We start from the raw sequence: 23,108 nt of genomic DNA on the forward strand, positions 1-23,108 counted from the left end.
GTGGCTACTTGGCAGCCTGGCTTCCAACTAACTTGCATCAGGGAGTTAAGGAGGCAGATAAATATTAACCCACCACCAGCCTGAGAAGCAGATTGGCTCTTCTGGAGTCTTCTCTCCAAGTTCACCACAGTGATAACTCCAGTTCTATTAATTTTTCCTGGAAGGAGCTTGTCCATGCATTGAGTGTCCCACTTTTATAGCTTCTATCCAAGGTACTGCATCCTAAACATCCTACCTCTGGGAGCAGAGGGTACTAAGTATATGTGAGTCTACCTAGACCAAAGAAAAAACTGGCAATTTTATATACATGTGTAAGCACTTACAGGGGCTTCATTCCCTAGAAGCAATGCAGAGAAGGGGCTCTAAGCAGGCAGCTCTTTGTTTCTTCCTGGAAGGGGTTTATGCCTTTCACTGAGTGCCCCAGCTTTTACAGCTACCACCCAAAGGATTCCATTCTAAACCTCTTAGCTATGGGAAAAAAGGGACTAGGCATATTCAAGATTCCATAGATCACAGAATAAAGAGGTGTTTTTAAGTGAGCATGCAAATACTTCCAGGGGCTACATCTCCCTGGAGCAATGCAGAAAAGAGTGAGAACATACAGCTTCCATTTCCTCTTCAGAAGGGGCTTACGGCACACAGTGACAGTGGCTACTTAATGGCCTGGCTTCTAATGAACTTGCACTGGGGAGTTAACAGGGAAAAAAAAACAGAGTAGCCCTCAGCAACAACCAGAGCCAAAGCCTGAAACTTCATATGCCTTTCCTCTAGCTCACCCAATAATAAATCCAGGTCTACTCATTCTTCTTGGAAGGAGTTTGGTCATGCACCAAGTGCCACAACTTCTATATCCCACTCAAGTGACTGTCTCCTTAATGATCCAGCTCTAGGAGCCAATGGGGCTTTGCATTTATGAGTGGTCCTAGACCACAGAAAAGAAAATGGTCAATATACAATGGGCCTACTTTCAGCAGCTATCTCCCCAGAATCAGAGAGTGCAGCCTGAATATGAGTTCAAGCATTTGCCACAGATCCTCTCCCTGGCTTACTGCAGAAAGAGTGGGAGATAAATATCCATGCCCAGCTTCACAGTGAAGAGAGAAAAAACTAGAACATATATTCAAATTCAACACCCCAACCTTTCCAGCTACATCTAGGGAGTCTGGATTCTAACTTACTTGTCTCAGAGTACTGACAGGATATGACATATCCTAAGCTCCAGGGGCCACCAAAAACACCGATAGTAGCCTGGACAGACACATAGTTTTGAGAGGTAACTTAATATCTCTGGCTAGATGGACTGGTGAGGTACTTCTACAAGAAGCCAATCTGACACGACTTGGAGAGGTAGTTGTTTTATCTCATGTGCAGATACCAACAGAGAGGGTCAAGAAAACAAAGTAAAGGTGAACATATCCTAAATAAAAAAACAAGATACATCTGAAACTGACCCAAGTGAAGTGGACATATGTGATTTACCCACTGAGAGAATTCAAAATAATGGTCATAAAGATGCTCATTGATGACAGGAGAACAATGCAAGAACAAACTGAGAATTTCAACAAACAGAAAATATTAAAAATTACCAAACAGAAATCAGCAGAGCTGAGGAATACTACAGCTGAATTGAAAAAATTCAATAGAGGGATTCAATAGCAAAATAGATCAAGCAGAAGAAAGGATCAGCGAGAACTTGCACAATCTGAGGAGCAAAAAGAAAAAAAAATGAAAAAGAGTGAAGATAGGTTGAGAGACTATGGGGACACCATCAAGTGTAAGAACATGCAGATTATTGGTGCACCCAAAGGAGAAGAGACAGAAAAAGGGAAAGAAAACATATTCAAAGAAATAATGGGAGAAAACTTCCCAAGCCTGGGACAACAAATAGAAATATAGATCCAGTAAGTCCAAAGGATACCAAATAAACTAATCCAAAGAAACCCACACTGAGACACATTATAATCAAAAGTTGAACACAATATATTTTAAAATAACTTAAAAAGTATAATTGGATTATTTGTGACTAAAAGGATAAATGCTTGAGGGGATGGATACCCCCATTCTCCATGATGTGCTTATTTTACATTTCATGCCTGTATCAAAACATCTCATATACCCCATAAATATATATATATCTACTATGTACCCACAAAAATTGAAAATAAAATAAAAGTTAAAGACAAAAACAGAGTGCTGAAAGCAGCAAAGGAAAAGAGAATTGTTACATACAAGGGAAACTCCTCCAGATTATCAGGGGATTTTTTTTTTTAGCACAAATCTTGCAGACTAGAAGGGAGTAGAATGATATTCAAAATGCAGGGAAAAAAATTCAAAAATATGCTACTCAGCAATCTTATCTTTCAAAAATGACAGGGTGATAAAGACTTTCTAAGACAAAAGCTAAGAGTTTCTCACCATTAGAGCTGCCTTACAAGAAATGCTAATAGGAGTTCTCCCAGGTGAAGGAAGAGGATGTTAATTAGTAACATGAAAAAAATATAAAAGTATAAAACTCATTGGTAAAGATACGTCCATTGTAAAATTCAAAACCCTCTAATACTGTAATAATGGTGGGTAAACAATTATATCTCTAGTATAAAAATTAAAAGGCAAAACTATTAAAAATAACTAAAGCCACAATTTTTTAAAGATAAAAACTTTTTAAAAATGCAATTTATGATATCAAAAGCATAAAAGTTGGTAGAAGGGGAAGTAAAAGTGTATACAATCAAATTTATACATTATCAGCTTAAAATGCACCATTATAAGATGTTTTATAAAATCCTCAGGGTAACCACAAAGCAAAAGTCTCTAATAGTTAAACGAAGCCAAAAGAAAGGATCCAAAGCATACCATTATAAAAGTCCTCAAATCACAAGGGAATAAAGTAATAGAGGATGAAAGGAACAAAGAACCTACAAAACAATGAACAAAATGGTACTAGTAAGTTGTTATCTATCAGTAATTACTTTGAATGGAAATGGATTAAATTCTCCAATAAAAAGGCATAGAGTGGCCGAATAGATTAAAAAAAAAATAAGACCCAAGTATATGCTGCCCACAAGAAATTCACTTCACCTTAAAAGAATACTCATAAATTGAAAATGAAGGAATGGAAAAAGATATTCCAAATAAATGGAAACAAAAAGAGAGCAGTGGTAGCTATACTTATTTCAGACAAAATGAACTTTAGGTTAAAAATTGGAAAAAGAGAAAAAGAAGGTCATTATATATTGATGAAGGCATAAATTCATCAAGAGGATATAACAATTATATATGCACCCAACATCAGAGCACCTAAATATATATATATATATTTATTTATTTATATATAAAGCAAGCATTAAGAGATCTAAAGGGAGACATAGATTGCAACACAATAATAGTAGATGTCAATACCACACTTTCAACATCAAACAGGTAATCCAAAAAGAAAATCAATAAGGAAACATTGGACTTGAACTACACTTTAGACCAAATGGACTGAAAGACATATACAGAACACTTCATCCAACAGCAACAGAATATACATTCTTACCAAGTGCACATGGAACACTGATCTTACGGGTCATATTCTAGGCTAGATTATATATTAGGCCAAAAAACGTGTCTTGACAAAAGATACTTCAAGTATCTTTTCTGACCAAAATAGTATGGAACTAACAATCAATAACAGGAAGAATCACAGAATTGTAACAAATATGTGGAAATTAAACAATATGCTCCTGAACAATTATTGGGTCAAAGAAGCATTTAAAAGGGAAATTAAAAAATACCTTGAGGCCCAATGCAGTGGCTCATGCCTGTAATCCTAGCACTTTGGGAGGCCGAGGCAGGCAGATAGCTTGAGCTCAGGAGTTCAAGACCAGCCTGGGCAATGTGGTGAAACCCCACGTCTACAAAAAATACAAAAACAGCTGGGTGTGATGGTGTGCATCTGTGGTCCCAGCTACGTGGGAGGCTGAAGTGGAAGGATCGCTTGAGCCCAGGGGGTGGGGTTGTAGTGAGCGGAGACTGCAACACTGTACTCCAGCCTGGATGACAGAGTGAGACTCTATCTCAAAAATAATAATAGTAAAGAAATAAAAATATATCTTGAGACAAACAAATATGGAAACACAATATACCAAAACATAAGGGATGCAGCAAAAGCAGTTCTAAGAGGGAATTTTGTAACAATGAACACCTATATCAAAAAAGAAAAAAGATCTCAAATAAACAACCATGTTACACTTCAAGGAACTTAAAAACAAAACAAAACAAAACAAAACAAAACAAAAAAAGCCCTAAGCCCAAAGTTAGCAGAAGGAAGACAATAACAAACATTGAGAAGAAATAAATTAAACAGAGACTAGAAAAACAGTAGAAAAAATTTAGGAAAGCTAAACAAAACTGGCAAACCCTTACTTAGGCTAAGAAAAAATAGATAAGACTCAAATAAATAAAATCAGAAATAAAAGAGGAAACCTTAAAACTGGTAACACAGAATACAACTGATCTTAAGAGGCTACTATGAACAATTAGACATGAACAAATAGAACAATCTAGAAGAAATGAATAAATTCCTGGAAACATATAACCTTCCGAGACTATATCACAAAGAAATTTGAAATCCAAACAGACCAATAATGAGTAAAGAGATTGAACCAGTAATTTAAAATCTATCATCAAAGTCCAGAACCAGATGGTTTCACAACCATATTCTACCAAACATTTAAAGAATTAAGTTTGAGTTCTTTCTCAAACTCTTACAAGAAAACAGAACAAGAGGGAATATTTCCAAACTCTATACTATAAAGCCAGCATTATCCTAATACTAAAGCTGGAGAAGGACACTACAAAAAAAAGAAAACTACAGGCCAATATGACTGAAGAACACAGATGCAAAAATACTCAACAAAATACTAGCAAACCATATTCGACAATATATTAAAAAGATATTTCACTATGATCAAGTAGAATTTATCCCTGGAATGCAAGACTGGCTTAAAGTATGCAAATCAATAAATGTGATTCACTATATTAACAGAATAAAGGACAAAAACCATATGATCATCTCAACAGATGCTGGAAAAAAATTAGAGATTTAAAAAATGTTCCTCAACACAATAAAAGCCATGTATGACAAGCTCACAGCTAACATCATACTCAACAATGAAAAAGTAAAAGGCTTTTTCTTTGTGATGAGGAAAAAGACAAAGATGCCCACTCTCAATACTTCTGTTCAACATAGTACTGGAAAATGCTAGTCAGAGCAATTATGCAAAAGAAAGAAAAGGCATCTAAACAGGAAAGGATGAAGTGAAAGTATCTCTATTTGCAGACGAAATGATCTTACATATAGAAAATCCTAAAGACTCCACCAAAAAAACTGTTAGAACTGATAAATGAATTCAGTGAAGTTGCAGGATACAAAATCAACTTACGAAAATCAGTAGTGTTTCTATATACTAATAATGAATTATCTAAAAAAGAAATTAAGAAAATAATTCTATTTACAATACCATGAAAAATGTGAAATACTTAGGAGTAAATTTAGCCAAAGAAGTAAAGGATGTTCATACTGAAAACTATAGAACATTGATGAAAAAAATTGAGGATGACACAAATAAATGGAAAGATATTCTGTGTTCATGGATTGTAAAAATATTGTTAAAATGTTCATACTATCCAAAGTGATTTACAGATTTGATGCAATCCCCACTAAAATTCCAATGTCATTCTTCACAGAAATAGTAAAAAACAATTCTAAAATTTGTATGAAACCACAAAAGACTGAATATCCAAAGAAATCTTGACCAAAAAGAACAAAGTTGGAGTAATCACTCTACACGATTTCAAAATATAGCACAAAGCTATAGTAATCAAAATGGCATGGTATTGGCATAAAAACAGGCACATCAACCAATGGATTAATATATAGAGACTATTAACAGAAATAAGATCACACACCTCCAGTCTTTTACTTTTCAACAGAAGTGCCAATAACACACCATGAAGAAAGGACAGTCTCTTCAATAAATGGTGTAGGGAAACCTGGATATCCACATGCAGAAAAATGAAATTAGGTTCTTATCTCACCTCTTATACAAGAATCCACTTAAAATAGATAAAAAACATAAATTTAAGACCTGAAACTGTAAAACTACTAGAAGAGAGCATGACGGGAAAGCTCCTTGACACTGGTCTGAGCAGTGATTTCTTGGATATAATCTCAAAAATATAGGCAATGAAAGTAAAAATAGACAAATTGTATTGCATCAAATTAAAAGCTTCTCCACAGCAAAGGTAACAATTAACACAGTGAAGAGATAAACCACAGATTAGAAGCAAATATTTACAAATTATTCATTGAATAGAGGTTAACATCCAAAATATGCAAGCAATTCAAACTACTCAAGAAGAAAATAACTCTATTACAGAATGGACAAAGGATTTGAATAGACATTTCTCAAAAGAAGACCTACAAATGGACAATATACTCAATATCTCAAATTATAAGAGAAATGTAAATTAAAATCACAATGAAATATCACCTCACACCTGTTGGCTTGGCTACTAGCAAAAAGATGAAAGAGAAGTGTTGGTAAGGATGTGAAGAAAAGGGGAACTTTGGTAGTATTGTAAATTAGTATAGCCATTTTGCAAAACAGTATGGAGGGTACTCAAAAAATGAAAATTAGAATTACCATATAATCCAGCAGTCCCACACTGGGTATATGCCCAAAGGAAATGAAATCAGTATGTCAAAGAGATATTTGCACTTCCATGTTTATTGCAGCACTATTCACAATAGCCACAATATGTAAACAACCTAAGTGCCCATCAATGGATAAATGGATTTTTAAAATGTGATACATACGCACACACACACACACACACACACACACAAATGAAATACTATTCAGCCTGTTTTAAAAGACAGAAAATTCTATCATTTGTGACAACATGGATACACCTACAACATTATGTTAAGTGAAATAAGGCAAGCAAAAAGAGACAAATACCATAGATTTCACTTATATGTGAAATCTAAAATAGTCAAACTTATAGAGGCAGGGAGTAGAATGGTTGTCCCCACAGGCTAGAGTGGGGGTGAACCAGAAAGGAGAGAAATTGGTCAACAAGTAGAAAGTTTCAGTTAGATAGAAGTTCTGATGTTCTATTGCACAGAACGGTGACTACAGTATATTTAATAATAACGTATTGTATATTTCAAAATGAGTAAAAGAGATTTTAATGATTCTCACCACCAAAAATGATAAACATTTGAGGTGATGGGTAAACTAATTAGCCTGCTTTGATCATTCCAAAATGTATACATGTTTCAAAACATCACATTGTACCCCATAACTATATGCAATTGTTTTTTGTAAGTTAACAAGAAACTTAAAAAAGATCAAAACCTTACTACATGCTTGATTTTCTATGGTATTTTTGAGTATTTACAGCTTCTGAGGTGCTCCATTTTCCTGTCCAGTTTAAATATTAGATTTTCCAGCCTGCTCATGTTTATCACGGTAAAATAAAATGGTTCCTATTTTTAAACTGTGAGGCCAGCTGGCTTGTAGACCACACATAGGAGAGATTAAGAGAGTGGTTGAGAAAGGAGGTAATTTAGCCAGTGTACCTTCACAGTCTTTGGTTCTGCGCTTTCTCTCAGCAATCCTCGCTTTATTCACCCACCCACCATGATAGCTTTAGGCCCCAGAGCTCTTTAGTCAAGCGCTGTGAGCATGGAGAAGCCAAGCAAAGTGAGGTGCCAGGAAGATGGAACACCAGCATGGATTATAACCACAGCTCTACAAAGGCAAAGCCTATGAACAAGGCAATTATCACTCCTGCTCTGTGATAGGTTTACATCTGCATAATTCCCACTGGTTTAATGCTTTTATTTGAAAAGCAATCAAAGGTAATCTGAAATCAGTCATCTAGGATAAAGAAAATATTGCCCCTCTAAGCCAAATTTACCAATATCCACACGCATCATTAATAAGATGAAGAAAACTTCAGCAAATTAAAAGCCTTACTGGGACCATTTGTTCAAGGAAATTGATCTGTTTCTTGAAGCACCAGTCACTAAAGGAATTCTAAGTGTCTTTCGCAGCTTAATCAGTCTTAAAATAGGATTGTTGGCAAATGTATAAGGATTGAGGTGTGCCCTGACTAAACAAATGCAAACAAAGAGACTGTCTTCAGTGCTGGGGCTGGAAAACCTATGCTGAAGCTACTTTCATGCATCAACATTCCATACTTCCATATGGTTACTTTAAATGAATCTGCATTTAAGACTGAGTATCTCCAAATTCAGTTACTTTACCAATGAAGATTATCTAAACCCCAATGAGAAAAGGCTTTTAAATCAATCTTGCTAATTTACTTTTAACCAATTCACTGGCTTTAATTTTATCCTTTGCAACTCAGGAGAGTATCTGGCTTTGTATTGGGTAAGTGATTAAATCATCAAGTGCACGTGATGAGTTATTTTCTTTTTGAACAACTCTGAAGACTTGACAAACTTTTTAGGTGCTAAGCTTCTAAAGGGAAAAGAACCTGTGTGCAAACAGATTCTTCTGAATAGTCTGTGGTAGATTACAGTGATCTAAACCAGGGGTCAGCAAACTATAACCATTAGGCCAAATCCTAGCCTATCACCTGTTTTTGTAAGACCTGAGAGCTAAGAAGGTTTTTACATTTTTAAATAGTTAGAAAGACATCAAAAGATTTCATGACACATGAAATTTAACTGAAACTCAAATTTCAGTGTCCATAAATAAAGTTTTATTGGAATGCAGCCACGCCCATCCATTTACATTTTGTATGTGGTTGCTTTCATACTACAATGGCAGAGTTGAGTAAATGCAATAGAGCCCACATGCCCTGCAAAGCCAAAACTATGTACTATCTGACCCTTTACAAAAAAAATGTTTGCTGGGCTCTGATCTAGACAAGTGTAATCATAATAGCGAATAATATCAATTATAATAGTAAATATAATTCTCTTTTCAATTATTCATTCCCATCTTAAAGTTTTACTTCATTTATGATTCTAAAAGGAACTCATGTAAAAATGTTAAAATAAAAGTAAAATCCAGCAAGAGAATAATCTGTAGCCAGTTAGTATGAAGGTGAATTCCATTTTAGCTTCCAACGAATGAGTCGGGTGTTGAGATTTCTAAAAGTTTACTCCTCTAAGGACATTTTCTTTGTGGCAAACTCAGTTTAGGAGTTGGGCCTGTCAACTGCAATCATATTCATGATTACTATAAATAGATATGAGGGAGGTTTAGTTTCTCTGAAGATCAACTCTACATACTCTTAGTGTACAAAGATAAACGTGAGCAGTACACTCACTTTAAACATGGCTAATCAAGTCATCTTCTCACAGCAAACCCCAGAGAAATTTATTTCTATGAGGAAGAGAGAAATTATGTACACATTAGCCTCCCATTAGAAATAAAACCATGTGCCACAGGAAGTAGTTCTATTGACAGACATCAAGTGAGAGTTGGCAAGATGGGTCTTGAAGAAGCAGTCAATCATGACCCACCTGGGGACCTGGAGACCCCAGATGCTAAAGACTGGACCCAAGTAATTCTTCCACATAATCAATTTAAACAACCTTTTTTCTTTGGGAAGAAAATAAGGCCAGACATCTACACAAAAATACTATGAAATATTTTTAATCCTAGAAAGGATGTGATTACCAGTAACTAAAGAGGGGAAAAGTCAACAATAGTGAAATTCAGGTTTTTTAATTCAGTGAACACATATCAAAATGCTCAATGTTGTTAAATGACATAATATAATTTATCCACAGAAGACATGTTCTCATCCATTGGAAAATTGATTTAAATACGTTTTGACGAGTGCTAAGAGATGTTATAGGCAACAGCTGACTTAATGAAGTAGTTAAGGCTTCAAAATTGTGCCTTTTAGAAAAATAACAAATAATTTCTTCTACCACTTAGGGGGGAAAAGGAACAAGTGTCAATCAAAAGTCACAGAAACATGATTCACTTGTTTATTCCTTTCAACATTTCACTGAGCTTTGCAAAGGCCAGGCATAAAACTAAAGGAAATTTTATAGACAGGATTGGTCTAAATATTTTCCCCATAATATTCTTTCTGTCATACTTCTTCAGTGCTTGAAATAAAATGACAAACCACTGGAATCCAAGGGAAAAAATCACCTCCTTCCCAAAGATGGGACTGTGCTGACAAAATATATTTAATATCTAAAATTAGAAATAAAATAAATTCTCCAATATCAACTACATTTTCGGAGAGTTCATTAAAATTTAAGGCATTTTTGACATGTCAGAGATTTTAGTCCAGTGACAGGAGAAGAAAGAAGCTACCTGGGAGAAAATCCCAATTATCTCTATGGCTTAGAACATACATATTGAACACAGTGGAAGATGAGGAGAAAGGTGACAGGTGGCTGTGGAAGTTTTCTCACTCTGTCCAGTCTATACAGCTTTGCCAGGGTTCCTCTGAAAGGGTTCATTTCAAATGTATTTTCACTCTTCTGTTTAAATTTTGATCAAAATGCAGAAATGCTCATAAGCACTCTGTTGGCAGGATAAAAATGAAGAATGCCAACATAATGTCTTCTTTATAAGAACATTCAAGAAATTAAATGCAAACAAAAGGTTTATGCAAAGTGACACCCTCCCTGAATCCCACAGCAAACAATGACAACCTCACCTATACTCATATGTGCAACAGCAGAGATATACACAAAACATTCATTCAATAATAACAGAATGGTCTAGTGTATTACCAATCAGCCAAATAAACACAATTATTCATTTTTCTCCCATTTTCCACAAAAATAAAGACACCACCTTCAGACACAAAAGTTACAAGTCATACTTCATTGGACTGCTTGGGGCAAATCTTTTCCCTACATATATGCCCTGCCTCTCTCAGCCAATCACAACTATTTTTTAAAATCTGCATTAAGGTCTATAAAGATTACTGTTTATTGGAAACAAATAAGAGCACCTTAGATCAGCAATGGCCAGGAAACCCCCCTCTTTCCCAGTTTTAAATCAATTAAGGTTTACACGAAATTGGTCAAATCCAACTTCATTCATTCTTCCTTCAACAAATAATATCCAAGTCGTGCTAATACCAGTAGCCCACCATAGAAAATATCACAATTATCTGGATCACTTTTGAATAAGAACAATAATTCTTTCATAACTGCTTATGAAATAACCACATTCTTATTATGAATACAATTATATGTAATTTTTCAAAACTGAATTCCTGCCTTATTGGATTATTTTTTTAAAAAGTTTCTGAGAAAGTCAACATCCTCAAAGTCTTGCAGCAGAAAAATAACCATATAACCTCTGGTGCTTGACAAAGAGCAAAAGTCCCACTGACATTTTCTGGAGACCATGAAATTACCCCAGTATTTCATACAATCATCTGTACTTATAGACAAACCATCTCACTTTCTTCTTCATGATTTTGCCAGTGATTTGATTGACAAGCTTTCCTATTTACTTTAATTATACTTCTAGCACTACATAAACTGTTTTAAGTCATTTGACTTCTATGATACTAGCAGCTAGTTTGCATTAATGGAGAATTAGGGTTTCTCGTTACCTTTCTTACTTTTTGTTTTTTAGATTCCTTCAAACTTTCAGTCAAGCCCTTCTTACCAGCTCCAACGAGGATGGAATTTCAAAGGCAATTATAAATCTAGATAACCCAAGCACATGCTAACTCTTCCTGAAATTTAAATCAAGAGAAGATACCCTATGGAAAAATGAAAAATTTATTGTCTTCATTGCTCACCATTTTTTAGTAGAAAAGCTGTTTTAAGGTCAGGAAAATAAATAATGGGAAAAATACACCTTAAAAAAATTTTAATTTTCCCCAAAATATAAACAAAGAAAAAACATAAATTGGATCATAATGCATATGCTCACATGTGCCTTCCAAATCACACTTGTTATGTAGACATCATAAAGAATAAAAGTTACCCATTAATTATATGGCATGCATCAGCAGTGCATTGGTGGGCTTAAACTTGGTTTTCAGTTATGTGTATATACAGATAAATCTCTTCCTGAGTTGAGCTTCATCTTCAGTTGAGACCCAAATCATTTGCTTTCCTTTATTTGGCAAGGTACTTGACCATGTGATAAGGCAATCAAATGTTTCAATCTCCTTCCCTTTTCAGCGGCATGGCCCTCCTCTGTGAGATCACCAATGTGACAGGTATGAGGACAGACCCTAAAATATGGTCCTGTAAAACTAGAGCAGGTTTCTTTGTTCATTAGTCTCAAGGCTACAGCACTGTCTCTTCATATATTTGGGGATCTTGAGGTTTTCAGTTGAACAGATTCAAAATGGTCTTCTTTTTCCTAAGAAAAAATATTAAAGACAAAATCAACTCACTGAAATTCTCGTAAGATTTTAGGATCTTACATGTCCAGAAGGAAAGTTCCAGAAATCATTTTAACCTATCTAGCTGCCACTTGTGATTAGGATTTTACAGTTAAAATTGGGTGGCAGATATAAAACAAGTAGCATGCCTACCCTGAAGGGCACTTTTGATGTCCAAGAGATAAGACAGACAAATTCAAAATAGAAGCAAACCCATGACTGCAATAGATACCAAAAGATGTAGCTGTGATCCCTGCAAAGAAACCACTGAGACCCTTCCTGGGGGCATACCTGACCTGAGTGCTGAAATCAATGACCTAGCCATGCTAATTGTGGGCAAAACAGAACTGACTAAATATTTTCAGGATAATATAGGCAGAATAATAAGAAAAAGGACAGCAGAAATAAATAAGGAGAATGCCAATAAGACATTAGATCAGTTGAGTTCACTAATATGTTTTAGGAAAATCTTTTAGGTATATGCCTATTAAAGATATTAAACAAGTCATCTTTGATAATAGGTCAAAATTTTCACTCAAATGTATCATTGCTGGCATTATATAAAACATTCAAAATGTAGACTATTAAAATAAATTAGTTTTCTTTAATGAGGAAAGGAGAAAGAGGAGATGGGATTTCTTCCAACCTTTTATTGTATTTTTGAGACAGGGTCTCTCTCTGTCACCTAAGCTGGAGTACAGTGGTGTAATCTCAGCTCACTGCCACCTCTGCCTCCCAGGCTCAAGTAATCCTCCCACCTCAGCCTCCCGAGTAGCTGGGACCACAGATGCGAGCAAGCACGCCCTTTTTTTTTTTTTTTTTTTTTTTTTTGAGTCAGAGTTTCACTCTTGTTGCCCAGGGTGGAGTACAATGGTGCAATCTTGGCTCACTGCAACCTCTGCCTCCTGGGTTCAACCAATTATCCTGCCTCACCCTCCTGAGTAGCTGGGATTATAGACACTTGCCACCACGCCCAGATAATTTTTTGTATTTTTAATAGAGACGGGGTTTCACTATGTTGGCCAGGCTGGTCTCGAACTCCTGTCCTCGTGATCCGCCCACCTCGGCCTCCCAAAGTGCTGGGATTACAGGCATGAGCCACTGCGCCCGACCACCTAATTTTTATATTTCTTTGTAGAGACAACATTTTGCCATGTTGCCCAGGCTTCTTCCAGCATTTTAATTGTTAGAGAAAGCTTTCTGAAGGCTGCTGGAATGGGATAGGGAGACTATGCTAATAAAGAGAATAAAAATGAAGAGAACTATGATTATTTTTTAAAATAAATGAAATAGGAGGCCAATCAGTCTCACATGCAAATAGATGTATGTCTAAAGTAGAATAGTGACATGAGAAGATAATAGGAAGTCGACATTGAGTAGCTGTCAGGAAGGGTAAGTTTGCTTTTGTGTTTGCTTTCATTGGGGTGGATAAATCCAAGAGCTTTAGGGCTACAGGGACAGGATTATAGAAAAACATCATAGCATACACACCAACATATCACTTTTTCCCTGCCTCTGCTGAGCTGACAAGCCTCTGGAAGAGCAGACTGTAGATCTTCTCAGTGCTCCTGCTGACTGGCTCTGTGAGAACTGGCCTGAGGTCTCATGTTTAACAGCCTTAACAATTTTTTAGAATAACCATTAGCAGTTAAAATATTTGTTAAGCACCGTCTCTGTTACAGGACCATGACTAGACTTTAGGGATACAAAAATGAGTACAGCAAGATGTCTTCCCTCAAGGAGCTCATAGGATATTAAAGGAAAGAGCTCTAGGGTATCAGCCATAAACTCAAAAGAAAACAGGAGATTTCTGCAGCCTTTGCTTGAGAAAATTTGATTCAACATGGTGTTGTGGGGAGGGAAGGCAGAGACCTGTTGGTTATCTTCAAGGTAATATTTAAAGTAAAACACTGAAAATCCTTTATAAAATCATGTTGAGATAATAGGGCTTTAATAGCCCTGTCCTCTGCATTTGCATGGGATTGTGCTCCCATTGCTGAAATGGTGGGATATACACACATACACATGTGTATATAATTAGGTAGGTAGTGCCACTAACTGACTGGGACTTCCTAATGGCAGGAACTCTATATCTCATTCATTGTTTAATTCCTAAGATATGACCCAAGTCCTACCACTTGGTAGGTTGTCAATCAATGGTTATAAAAATCTATTGAAATACCACATTGGAGAAGGAAAAACACTGGATTGGAACTTGGGAGACATGACTTCTAATTCCTATCTAACCCCTTTGGACAAATAAGTGAACCTCGCGAGGTCTCAATTTACTCATGTATTAGACAAGGGTTCCAAACAGGATGATCTTTTTCAGCTCTAAACCCAAGAATCTTCTCCAAAGCCAACTTCCCCCAGAAGGTTTTCCTCACCTTGTCACTATCTACCCTACTGCACTCCCTTCTCCCCAATGCTGCAAGACACCCTACTCTTGTTCTTGACATACTGGATGATCGTTTGAAAGGGGTGTGTGTGTGTGTGTGTGTGTGTGTGTGTGTGTGTGTGTGTGAGAGAGAGAGAGAGAGAGATATGTGTCCTCCCCTAATATTCTAGTTGGTGTCTGAGTTGAGAAATTGTGTCTAATTTGACGTAACACCCAAACTTGGCAAAGTGTCTTACAATGTCCCATAAATGGTAGTGAAATAAATAAAAGAAACACATAAAAATTGATTTAGTTTTAATTGCTGAGAAAAGTCAAGAATAATAAATCTATACATAAACCCGAGAATTGCAGTGCAGTGCTAGGGAAATATCAAATAAGGTATGGCCTTTAGAACATAAATGAGCATATCTAAGATAAAGCAAACCCTATATGACATAATAGTTAATGAACATAAACATTTTTTGCTCTCTGAAATCATGTATAACAAACTTCTTAAAAATAGACACACAATAAGATATGTGCAATGATATTTATAGCAGCTTTATTCATTGTCAAACACTGGAAATAGCACAGGTATCAATCAACAGACTGGATAAACAAATTTTGGTATATCTACACAATAGAATACTACTCTGGAATACAAAGGAATCTACTTCTGTTAACACGAGGTGAATGAATCTCAAAAATATCTTTCTGAGTAAAATAAAATGTACACAAAATACTACAGATACTGTGTGATTACACTTATATGAAGTTCTATAACAGATAACACTAACCTATGGTTTAAAAAGATCATTACAGTAGTTTCCTTTGGGAGATGTGGGATTGACTGCATGTAAAAATACCTGTTACTCTCAGGAGTGAACTAGTGTTCTATATTTTGATAGGAATTGGGGGTTATAGATGTATATTCATTTCTCAAAATTCATTAAGTTGTATATTTGTAATGTGTGCCTTTCACTTAAAACAAACTTAAAGTATTGAATTATCATCAATGATAAGTTCCCTGAAGTGTTTTGGGGTGAAGTGTATTGAAGTCTGCAATTTACTTTGAAACCGAACAACAGAAAAGAATATGGGTTGATGAAAGGATGGAGGGACGGATATGTAATAGTACAAATATAATAAAATTTGTATGGTGGGCATATGACTATACCACTGTATGATTCTTTCAACTTTTCTGTACTACTTCAAAATTTCATTTTTAAAGTAAAAAAATCATTACGCTAACTAAAATTGCTATTCAAAACAAAATTCACTACCCTGAATCTTCTCAGGGAAGAAAACTTTTTTATACTCTAATTGGAGAGGTGACTGCTTGTTGAGTACTGACTGGGAAATGGGTTAAAGAATTCACAGTTCAGCTGCCTCAACAGTGCCCTGGATGCTTTAATTATCCTCTAGCCCGAAAGACTTCCTCATTCACCAGGCAATCAGCCTTAGGTATGCCCCATGGTAAGAACTACAGTTGACCTTTGAACACCACAAGTTTGAACTGCACAGGCCTACTTATAGGCAGATTTTACAAAACTGAACCTGGATTGAAAATACAGCATTGGTGGGAGGTGAAAGCCACCTAAATAGAGAGCTGACTTTTCACATAGGCTGGCTCTGCAGAGCTGACTGCAGGATTTAAGTATGCTTGAATTTTGGTATACTCAGGGGCCCTGGAACCAATCCTGTATGACCGTACAGCTAAAATTCATCCTGGTAGGCAAAGGAGGTTTCACCCTCTTTTAGATAAAAATTACAGAGACATGCATCATCTACAAGGAATACTAAAAGGGAAAAATGGAAATCATTTATGGGAAGAAACCTGAGAGATTATGAAAATTTTGACTGACTCACTTTAGAGATAATTTGGCAGGACTCAATGACTGTTTAGTAAGCAATTCAGAATGACAAGCAGGTGGGCCATTTTTGGGCTCAACACCTCTTGCAATCTATCATGCCAATTTTAGATATATTCATAGATGACAGTAAAAAGGTCCCAGAGATTTTGAAGTGGGTCCTGACTACAATACAGAGAGCTTTCCCTGAGACTGATTCCCATAGGAAAACTTAGTGAAGCATTGACTCATATTTGGACTCTTATTGTCGCAGATTGGGTTTACAACGCAGAAGAAGTTCACTAGAGAATGAGAAACTGATCCAAAGGACTCTAGATAAATTAGTATGGTCAGGTCTACCTGGAAATTTCCCCTACTTTTATGTTAAAACCAGGAATTACATTAAACATTATTAACAATAGCAAGAAATACTCTGGATTAAGACAGATTCTTTAAACATGTCTCCAATATGCAAGTCAAGTACAAATCAACAAAAGGACATAAAACCTGCAGCCTCAGAGAAAAAGCAATATGAAAGTGGCCTCTAAGTTAAGGGGTCCCCAAAGCTCAAATAAATGATGTCAGTAAACAGAACCTTGCTGTTCAACATAGGCCTTTGGGTAGACCAAAAACATTGAAAACATTGGAAGTTGGTTGGATCATTAGCAGCTGATATGCTGGTCAAAAATAAAAGTGAATGCAAACATCTTGTCTACTGTCAAAGATTCTCTCTCTCTTCAGTCTTAATGCCTCCCTCCCAAACTACCCCGACTTCAGCTGCTTCAAGAAAAAAGATAATTAGAAAGGAGACTAAAGTTTTCTTGTTACCAAGAGGGACTGGACGATACACACCCATCTGAATCTGCTAGGAAAACCTGGAGAGGGTTTCTTAAACATTTACCACTGTGTTGGTTGCAGGCACTCAAGTCACCATCATACCTACTCTCCTGTGGGAAAAGAGGAGCATACAAATAAGAGGATTTGAGCAAGGTTTAGAGTAGAAAAGGGAAAATAATGTGATCTTTGGAGGGATTCTATGTGTCCATTCAAGATAGTGTTGTTGTTGCTTCTACATCTGAATATACAGTAGAACTTGATGTTTTATGCTTGTACTTCCCCATCTCATACATGCTAAAGGAGATCCCTTAACCAAGAACAGCCACATGTAGAGAAGGGCCAGTAGGCAGTAGGATACCCCAGGAGTTTCCAACTGTTTCCATTTGTTTCCATTTGTTTCCATTGCACCATTTGCAACAAATGGTGAGTCAGGGTTTCACACAAGTTCCTTTACCTTCTGATGCCCAAAACAGTCACTATATAAATTAGGTCCTTTTGGTGTCAAGTCAGAAGTCTCCATATCAACATCCCTGATTGAGTTATGACACTTCTACTTACAGAGGTGGTTGATAAACCCCCAAAACATTCAGGGACCTGCTACCTAAGTAAAGTTCATTGGAACTATGTAAGCAGATTTACAGTGCTAAATCTACCCAGCAGTTAAGGAAAAACAGCCCAGCACTTTACTTGACTCTGCTATTGGGACAGTGTTGGGACTCATTTGAGTATTCTACTTGTTCTTTTATATCAGCTAGCCTACAAAATAGTATCCTTTGAATTGGACCCAAACTAACAGGCTATGTTAAAAGCTGTCCAGAAAGCTGGGGCACACTCTTTACCTTTATGGCCTCACAATCATAATGACAACTTTGTGATACAATTCTCTATAACTAATGATTTTGCCAATTGGAGACTCTGGCAAGAGGAGACAGAGGTACCCTTTGAGGTTTTAGACTCATTACCTCTTGATATGGCTACCAGCTATAGCCATTAGTTGGTCACTGAACTAGTCAAAACTAAATTTCATTCCCATGCAGATCTTGTGACTCTACAGCTTGATAGTCCCATTTATGGTCGCTCAACAAGGTAGAAAAGGCTGAATAAGCCTCACTTGTCAAATACGAATGGCATATATTCAAGAATGCAGTTGGTCTTGCCCCAGTGGCATGTAGGCCTCACATAAAAACGTGGCAGCATACCCTTTGGGGGAAACTTTATCCCCTACTCCACGGCTCAAAACAAAACCACTGACTCAATAGGACCCTCGATTTATCGAGGTTCTACTACATGTTGGGCCTGGTTCACTGATGATTTGGTTGAGCTGAAGCCCAGTGGTATCCACTGGCTGCTACAGATATTCAATCATCTATGAATAACTGAAAACCAACAAGATTGCTCAGCTCAGTGGACAGAACTCAAAGGCATTATCAAGACCTACACATTACCTCCCTTGATAAACTTCATTATATTTTTCTGACTTACTGACTCAAGCTATTGCCAATGGCTGGCTGTTTTGTCTGCCACTTGGAAAATTAAAGACTGGCATTTCAAGGTTACCCTTTTTGGATACCACTAAAATAGATCTTAGTTTCGGATTAAAATATGTGTCACTCATGTAGATGCCCAGGTAAGGATCCTTCTTACGAAAAGATGAAATTGAATCAAGCTCCTGATAGAGACTAGACAAGACAGACTGTCACAAATGGTGCATGGGTCCATCATCTCCCCCAACATGGCAAAGCATCTGCCATCATAGACTGGGCACAAGGGCACATATTTTTCTTATGCAGAGGTTACTGCAGATGCCAGACTTGGGACTCATGCCAAAAGTTGACCAGTTCTTCCCGGGCAAATTGATTACAAAATACCTTTGACCACCTCTTTGGGCTATTGGTGATGCCTCACCACTATTTACAACTGTTCAGGGTATGGTGTTGCTATTCCAGTCTGATCAGCTAACTCTACCCGTACATTGTGAACCTTGAAACAAATCAGTATAAAGTTGGTAGCTTTAAAGATCATTTGCTGTCTGACAATAGGACACTTTTTATCACAAAAGCTACCCACAAATTAGTTGAGAGTAGAGGTATTCAGTGGACCTTCTACATTTCCTACTGTCCAAAAGCATATGGTACTATTGAGCATTGTAAGACCTTCTCAGAAAGTGACTCAAAAAGATTTCTGACTCTATCTCCCTCACCTCCTCCTGATCCACACATCTTAATACAGCAGTTTGGTCATCAAATATGGCTGCCCATGGAACGGGATCATCTCCTTTTGGCCACTTCACAGATAATGATCAGGAAGAACACACATACACATACATACACACAGACAGACACACATATACACCACTACATAAGGTTATTTACACTTATCTGAACATCCTGGATTCTGCCTCACCAATCTAGGGCATGATGTGTTATTTACTCCAACAGTAACCTCAGGCTTCCTGGGTACAACTTCTAGTGATAGCCCACCCAGAAGGGGATCTAGGAAATTCAAATATAATTCTGGTTTAACCACCTGTATTGTTGCTTTGTTGGCTGTCATGATTATAGATAAGAGAGATAATGACCACCTGTTGAGTACACTGCCCCCCAAGTCCCCCTACCATGGCCCACATGGACAAAGCGGGGGTGCACACTGAGTCTCTATATGTTTCTATAAAATGCCTTTATCCCTCTTGCACATGAATGTTCTGGATAGATATGGGTAGAAATAAGGTGAAATTATAGTTACTGAAATGAGACAAGCTGGTTTTTTAGCACTGGAAAGAGACAACAACACAGTCTGATAATGGAGGAGACAGCTTAGACCCTGAGAAGTATGGGGAAATAAGGGACATTAAGAATCATATGATTTTTTAGGGTCACCCTGTCACCTTCCTATGAAGAAAAATGCTCTGATGTGGCTCTCTCAAATCATGGCAAAGGCCTTTAATTTAACTAACTGCTGGGTCTGCCATACCCACCACATGCTCTCATCACAATTCATTTGCCATTCCCCTTAAACTAACTGAGAAATTTATCCAAAAGAGCAGGAAATGGCCTCAGCCCCTGCCCCAGAGTAACACCAACATCTCATTTCCATAGCCATTATTTAGTCATTTCATGAGGTGAACAAAAGTCACTAGTTTGCAGTGTGGACAAACAGGGAGAGTTGAGTTGACTTCCCTCAAGCAGTCTCCCTGAAGACAAAAAGGAGACATCATTATATGAGGTGAATTGGAAACCCTAAGGCTTACTAGCCAGCAAAGAAGCCACTTACAGGAACAGTCAACCTGTGCTGCCTGCACAATGTAGGTCCCACTTCATGTACCCAACAACTGTGAATAACACTTTCTTTCCAGAGGCACCATGTGTACTTCCAGGACTGCACTTCTTGTGTAGAAGTCAGACACTAACTTGCTTCCTCACTAAAAACAGGATAACTTACACCTTAGGAATAGTCATAAGAGATCTTCAACTGTTTAGGAAAATACCCCTACTGTTATGGATGTTAGAAAAGGTGGTATAAAATTTGCCTTTGACCTTAGCTTGAAGTAATCAATTACACCACCTCAGCCATCAAAGGCATTCAGGTCAACATCAACTCACTGTCCATACATTGTTATTCACAATATAATTACCCTATACTTTCTCTTTGAGAACCAAGACAAAGTCTGTGCAATCACTAATATATCCTGTAGTACCTGGATTAATGTATCTGGATTGTCTTGTTGGATTGCCATGACCCTAGATCAAAAGGATAGTAACCACTTGATTGAGTTTACTGCTCACCAAGTGTGTGACAAAAATCAGAGATACAGTACTCCCCACCCTATTCCCAGGGGATACATTCCAACTCCCCCCCAGCCCCAGTGGATGCCTGAAACCAAGTATAGTATCAAACCCTATAATACTGGTTTTGTTTTTTTTTTTCAATCTGATAATCAAGATGACTACTAAGTAACTAACAAGCAGGTAGTGTATATGGCAAAGTTATGCTAGATAAAGGGATGATTTACTTCCGGGGGGGACAAAGCAGTACAGTAGGAGATTTCATCACACTATTCAGAGGAGCACACAATTTAAAACTTGTTGTTTACTTCTGGAATTTTCCATGTAATGTTTTCAGACCACAGTTGACGGTGGGTAACTAAAACCACCAAAAGTAAGACCATGAAAAGTGAAACTGCAAATAAGGGAGGACTTCTGTATATTGGGTTTCTGTTAAGATTTTGAAAATTTCCTTGTCCCCTTTTTGTCCAAATCTTATGGAGGAAATATCTGAGTGCCAGTGGAAAGGTCAACACAAGAAAGCTATCTAGCTTTCTAAGGTAAACCCTGATGGTTCATAGCATTTGTTCAGCTAGTTGAGTCTGGGACCCTGAGGGTAGGGTTGAGGTTAACAATACAGATTGGCCTCATCTTGGTGAGATGACTTCTGCTTGGTGTCCTATTGGTAGTAGCTTTATTTAAATGCTGTATAAAGCAAATTGATCAAATTTGATCCCAGCTTCAGTCAGTCATATTAATCAGAATGGTGCATGGAGTGGGGAAATAAAGGGAAAATTCATCAGAAACCAACATCTTATAAAAATGAGGTTTGGATGTTGTTGGAGACAATTCTCCATGGTTCTCTTTCATTTCTGTTCATCTTAAAAGTGAGAAACTGATTACCCTTTGTTCTAGACTATCTTTTCAAGAATCTTTGTATAGAAAATTTCCTTGGAATATAAAGATATATTGTCTCCTTCCTGAGCAAAGGGTAGGCTCGCTTACAGTCTTGGAAATAGTGTCTCCCAGAAGCAATGGACAGGTATGCTACCTGTCCAAAACAATAAAGATAATAGCCCCCTTTGAGGCAAAGGATGGGCATGTTTACTGTTCATTATGAACATTCAGGTTCCTAAGACCTAGCATCCCTTTCCTGTAATGCAACCAAGTGATATCATTTCCTCTGCAAATAGCGCTGTGGGAACACAGCCTTGTGGGCTACCTGTGGCCTTGGGAGCTGGTATAAAGGTTATTACTCTGCTAGCACTACTCTGTGAATATGAAACTGTCCTTCATCTCTGACATGAGTCTCATGTCTTCTAAACTGTCCATGAAACTGTAGCAGACTCACTTGTTAGCTTGCAAGTAGGGTAAAGATCTCCGATCTTAATAATCACTATTTTTTGGTTATTTTATGGCAATAGTACCCTCCTTACATCTTCATATTAATAAAAGGAAAAATTAACCATTAGTAGAAGGGAAAGACGGTTTATTCATTTTTACTCTTAAATAATTCCCTATATTTATGTGCCTAAATTAGGAGAGTACAAGGAAATGGTTACTATTACTCTTTACAAATGTAAATTTTGTCTCTTTTCTATCCTGTTATAAATCATTTGAAAGTCATCTTCTTTCTTCTATTTCATTCTTTTTTAATCTTAAGTAAGCTGATAATTTCTCATCTTTTAAGCCAATGGTGAAAAATATCAAATAAAATGTCTTTTCAAACAATGTATGGTTTCATGTTATGTTTGGATATGGTAGTTGTTCCAAAATCCAAAGCCAGCAATATTTTACCTCACATACCTCAATAATTTATATAACTTTTGTTTGCTCTATGTAAAACAATCTTGTCATAAAAAAGGAACAGTATGA

General features: G+C 36.8%; 1 protein-coding gene across 6 annotated transcripts in view; it reads right to left on the bottom strand.

Annotated features, from left to right (window-relative positions):
* Positions 1-23,108, bottom strand: part of ELAPOR2 (endosome-lysosome associated apoptosis and autophagy regulator family member 2) — a 230,694-nt gene that overhangs the window by 39,485 nt on the left and 168,101 nt on the right. For 2 of the 6 annotated variants that reach the window (XM_527807.9, XM_009453476.5), the window contains exon 22: positions 11,777-12,386. The exons of 3 other annotated variants lie outside the window; for them this stretch is intronic. In XM_527807.9, coding sequence (XP_527807.3) covers positions 12,327-12,386 — 60 coding nt within the window. In that variant the 3' untranslated portion in view covers positions 11,777-12,326. Of the gene's footprint in view, positions 1-11,776; positions 12,387-19,859; positions 19,965-23,108 lie in introns of those variants that run through there. One more of the 6 variants, XM_054687618.2, reaches the window with a different exon arrangement.

Source organism: Pan troglodytes, chromosome 6, assembly GCF_028858775.2.
Source record: "Pan troglodytes isolate AG18354 chromosome 6, NHGRI_mPanTro3-v2.0_pri, whole genome shotgun sequence".
In the NCBI taxonomy this organism is placed as follows: domain Eukaryota; kingdom Metazoa; phylum Chordata; class Mammalia; order Primates; family Hominidae; genus Pan; species Pan troglodytes.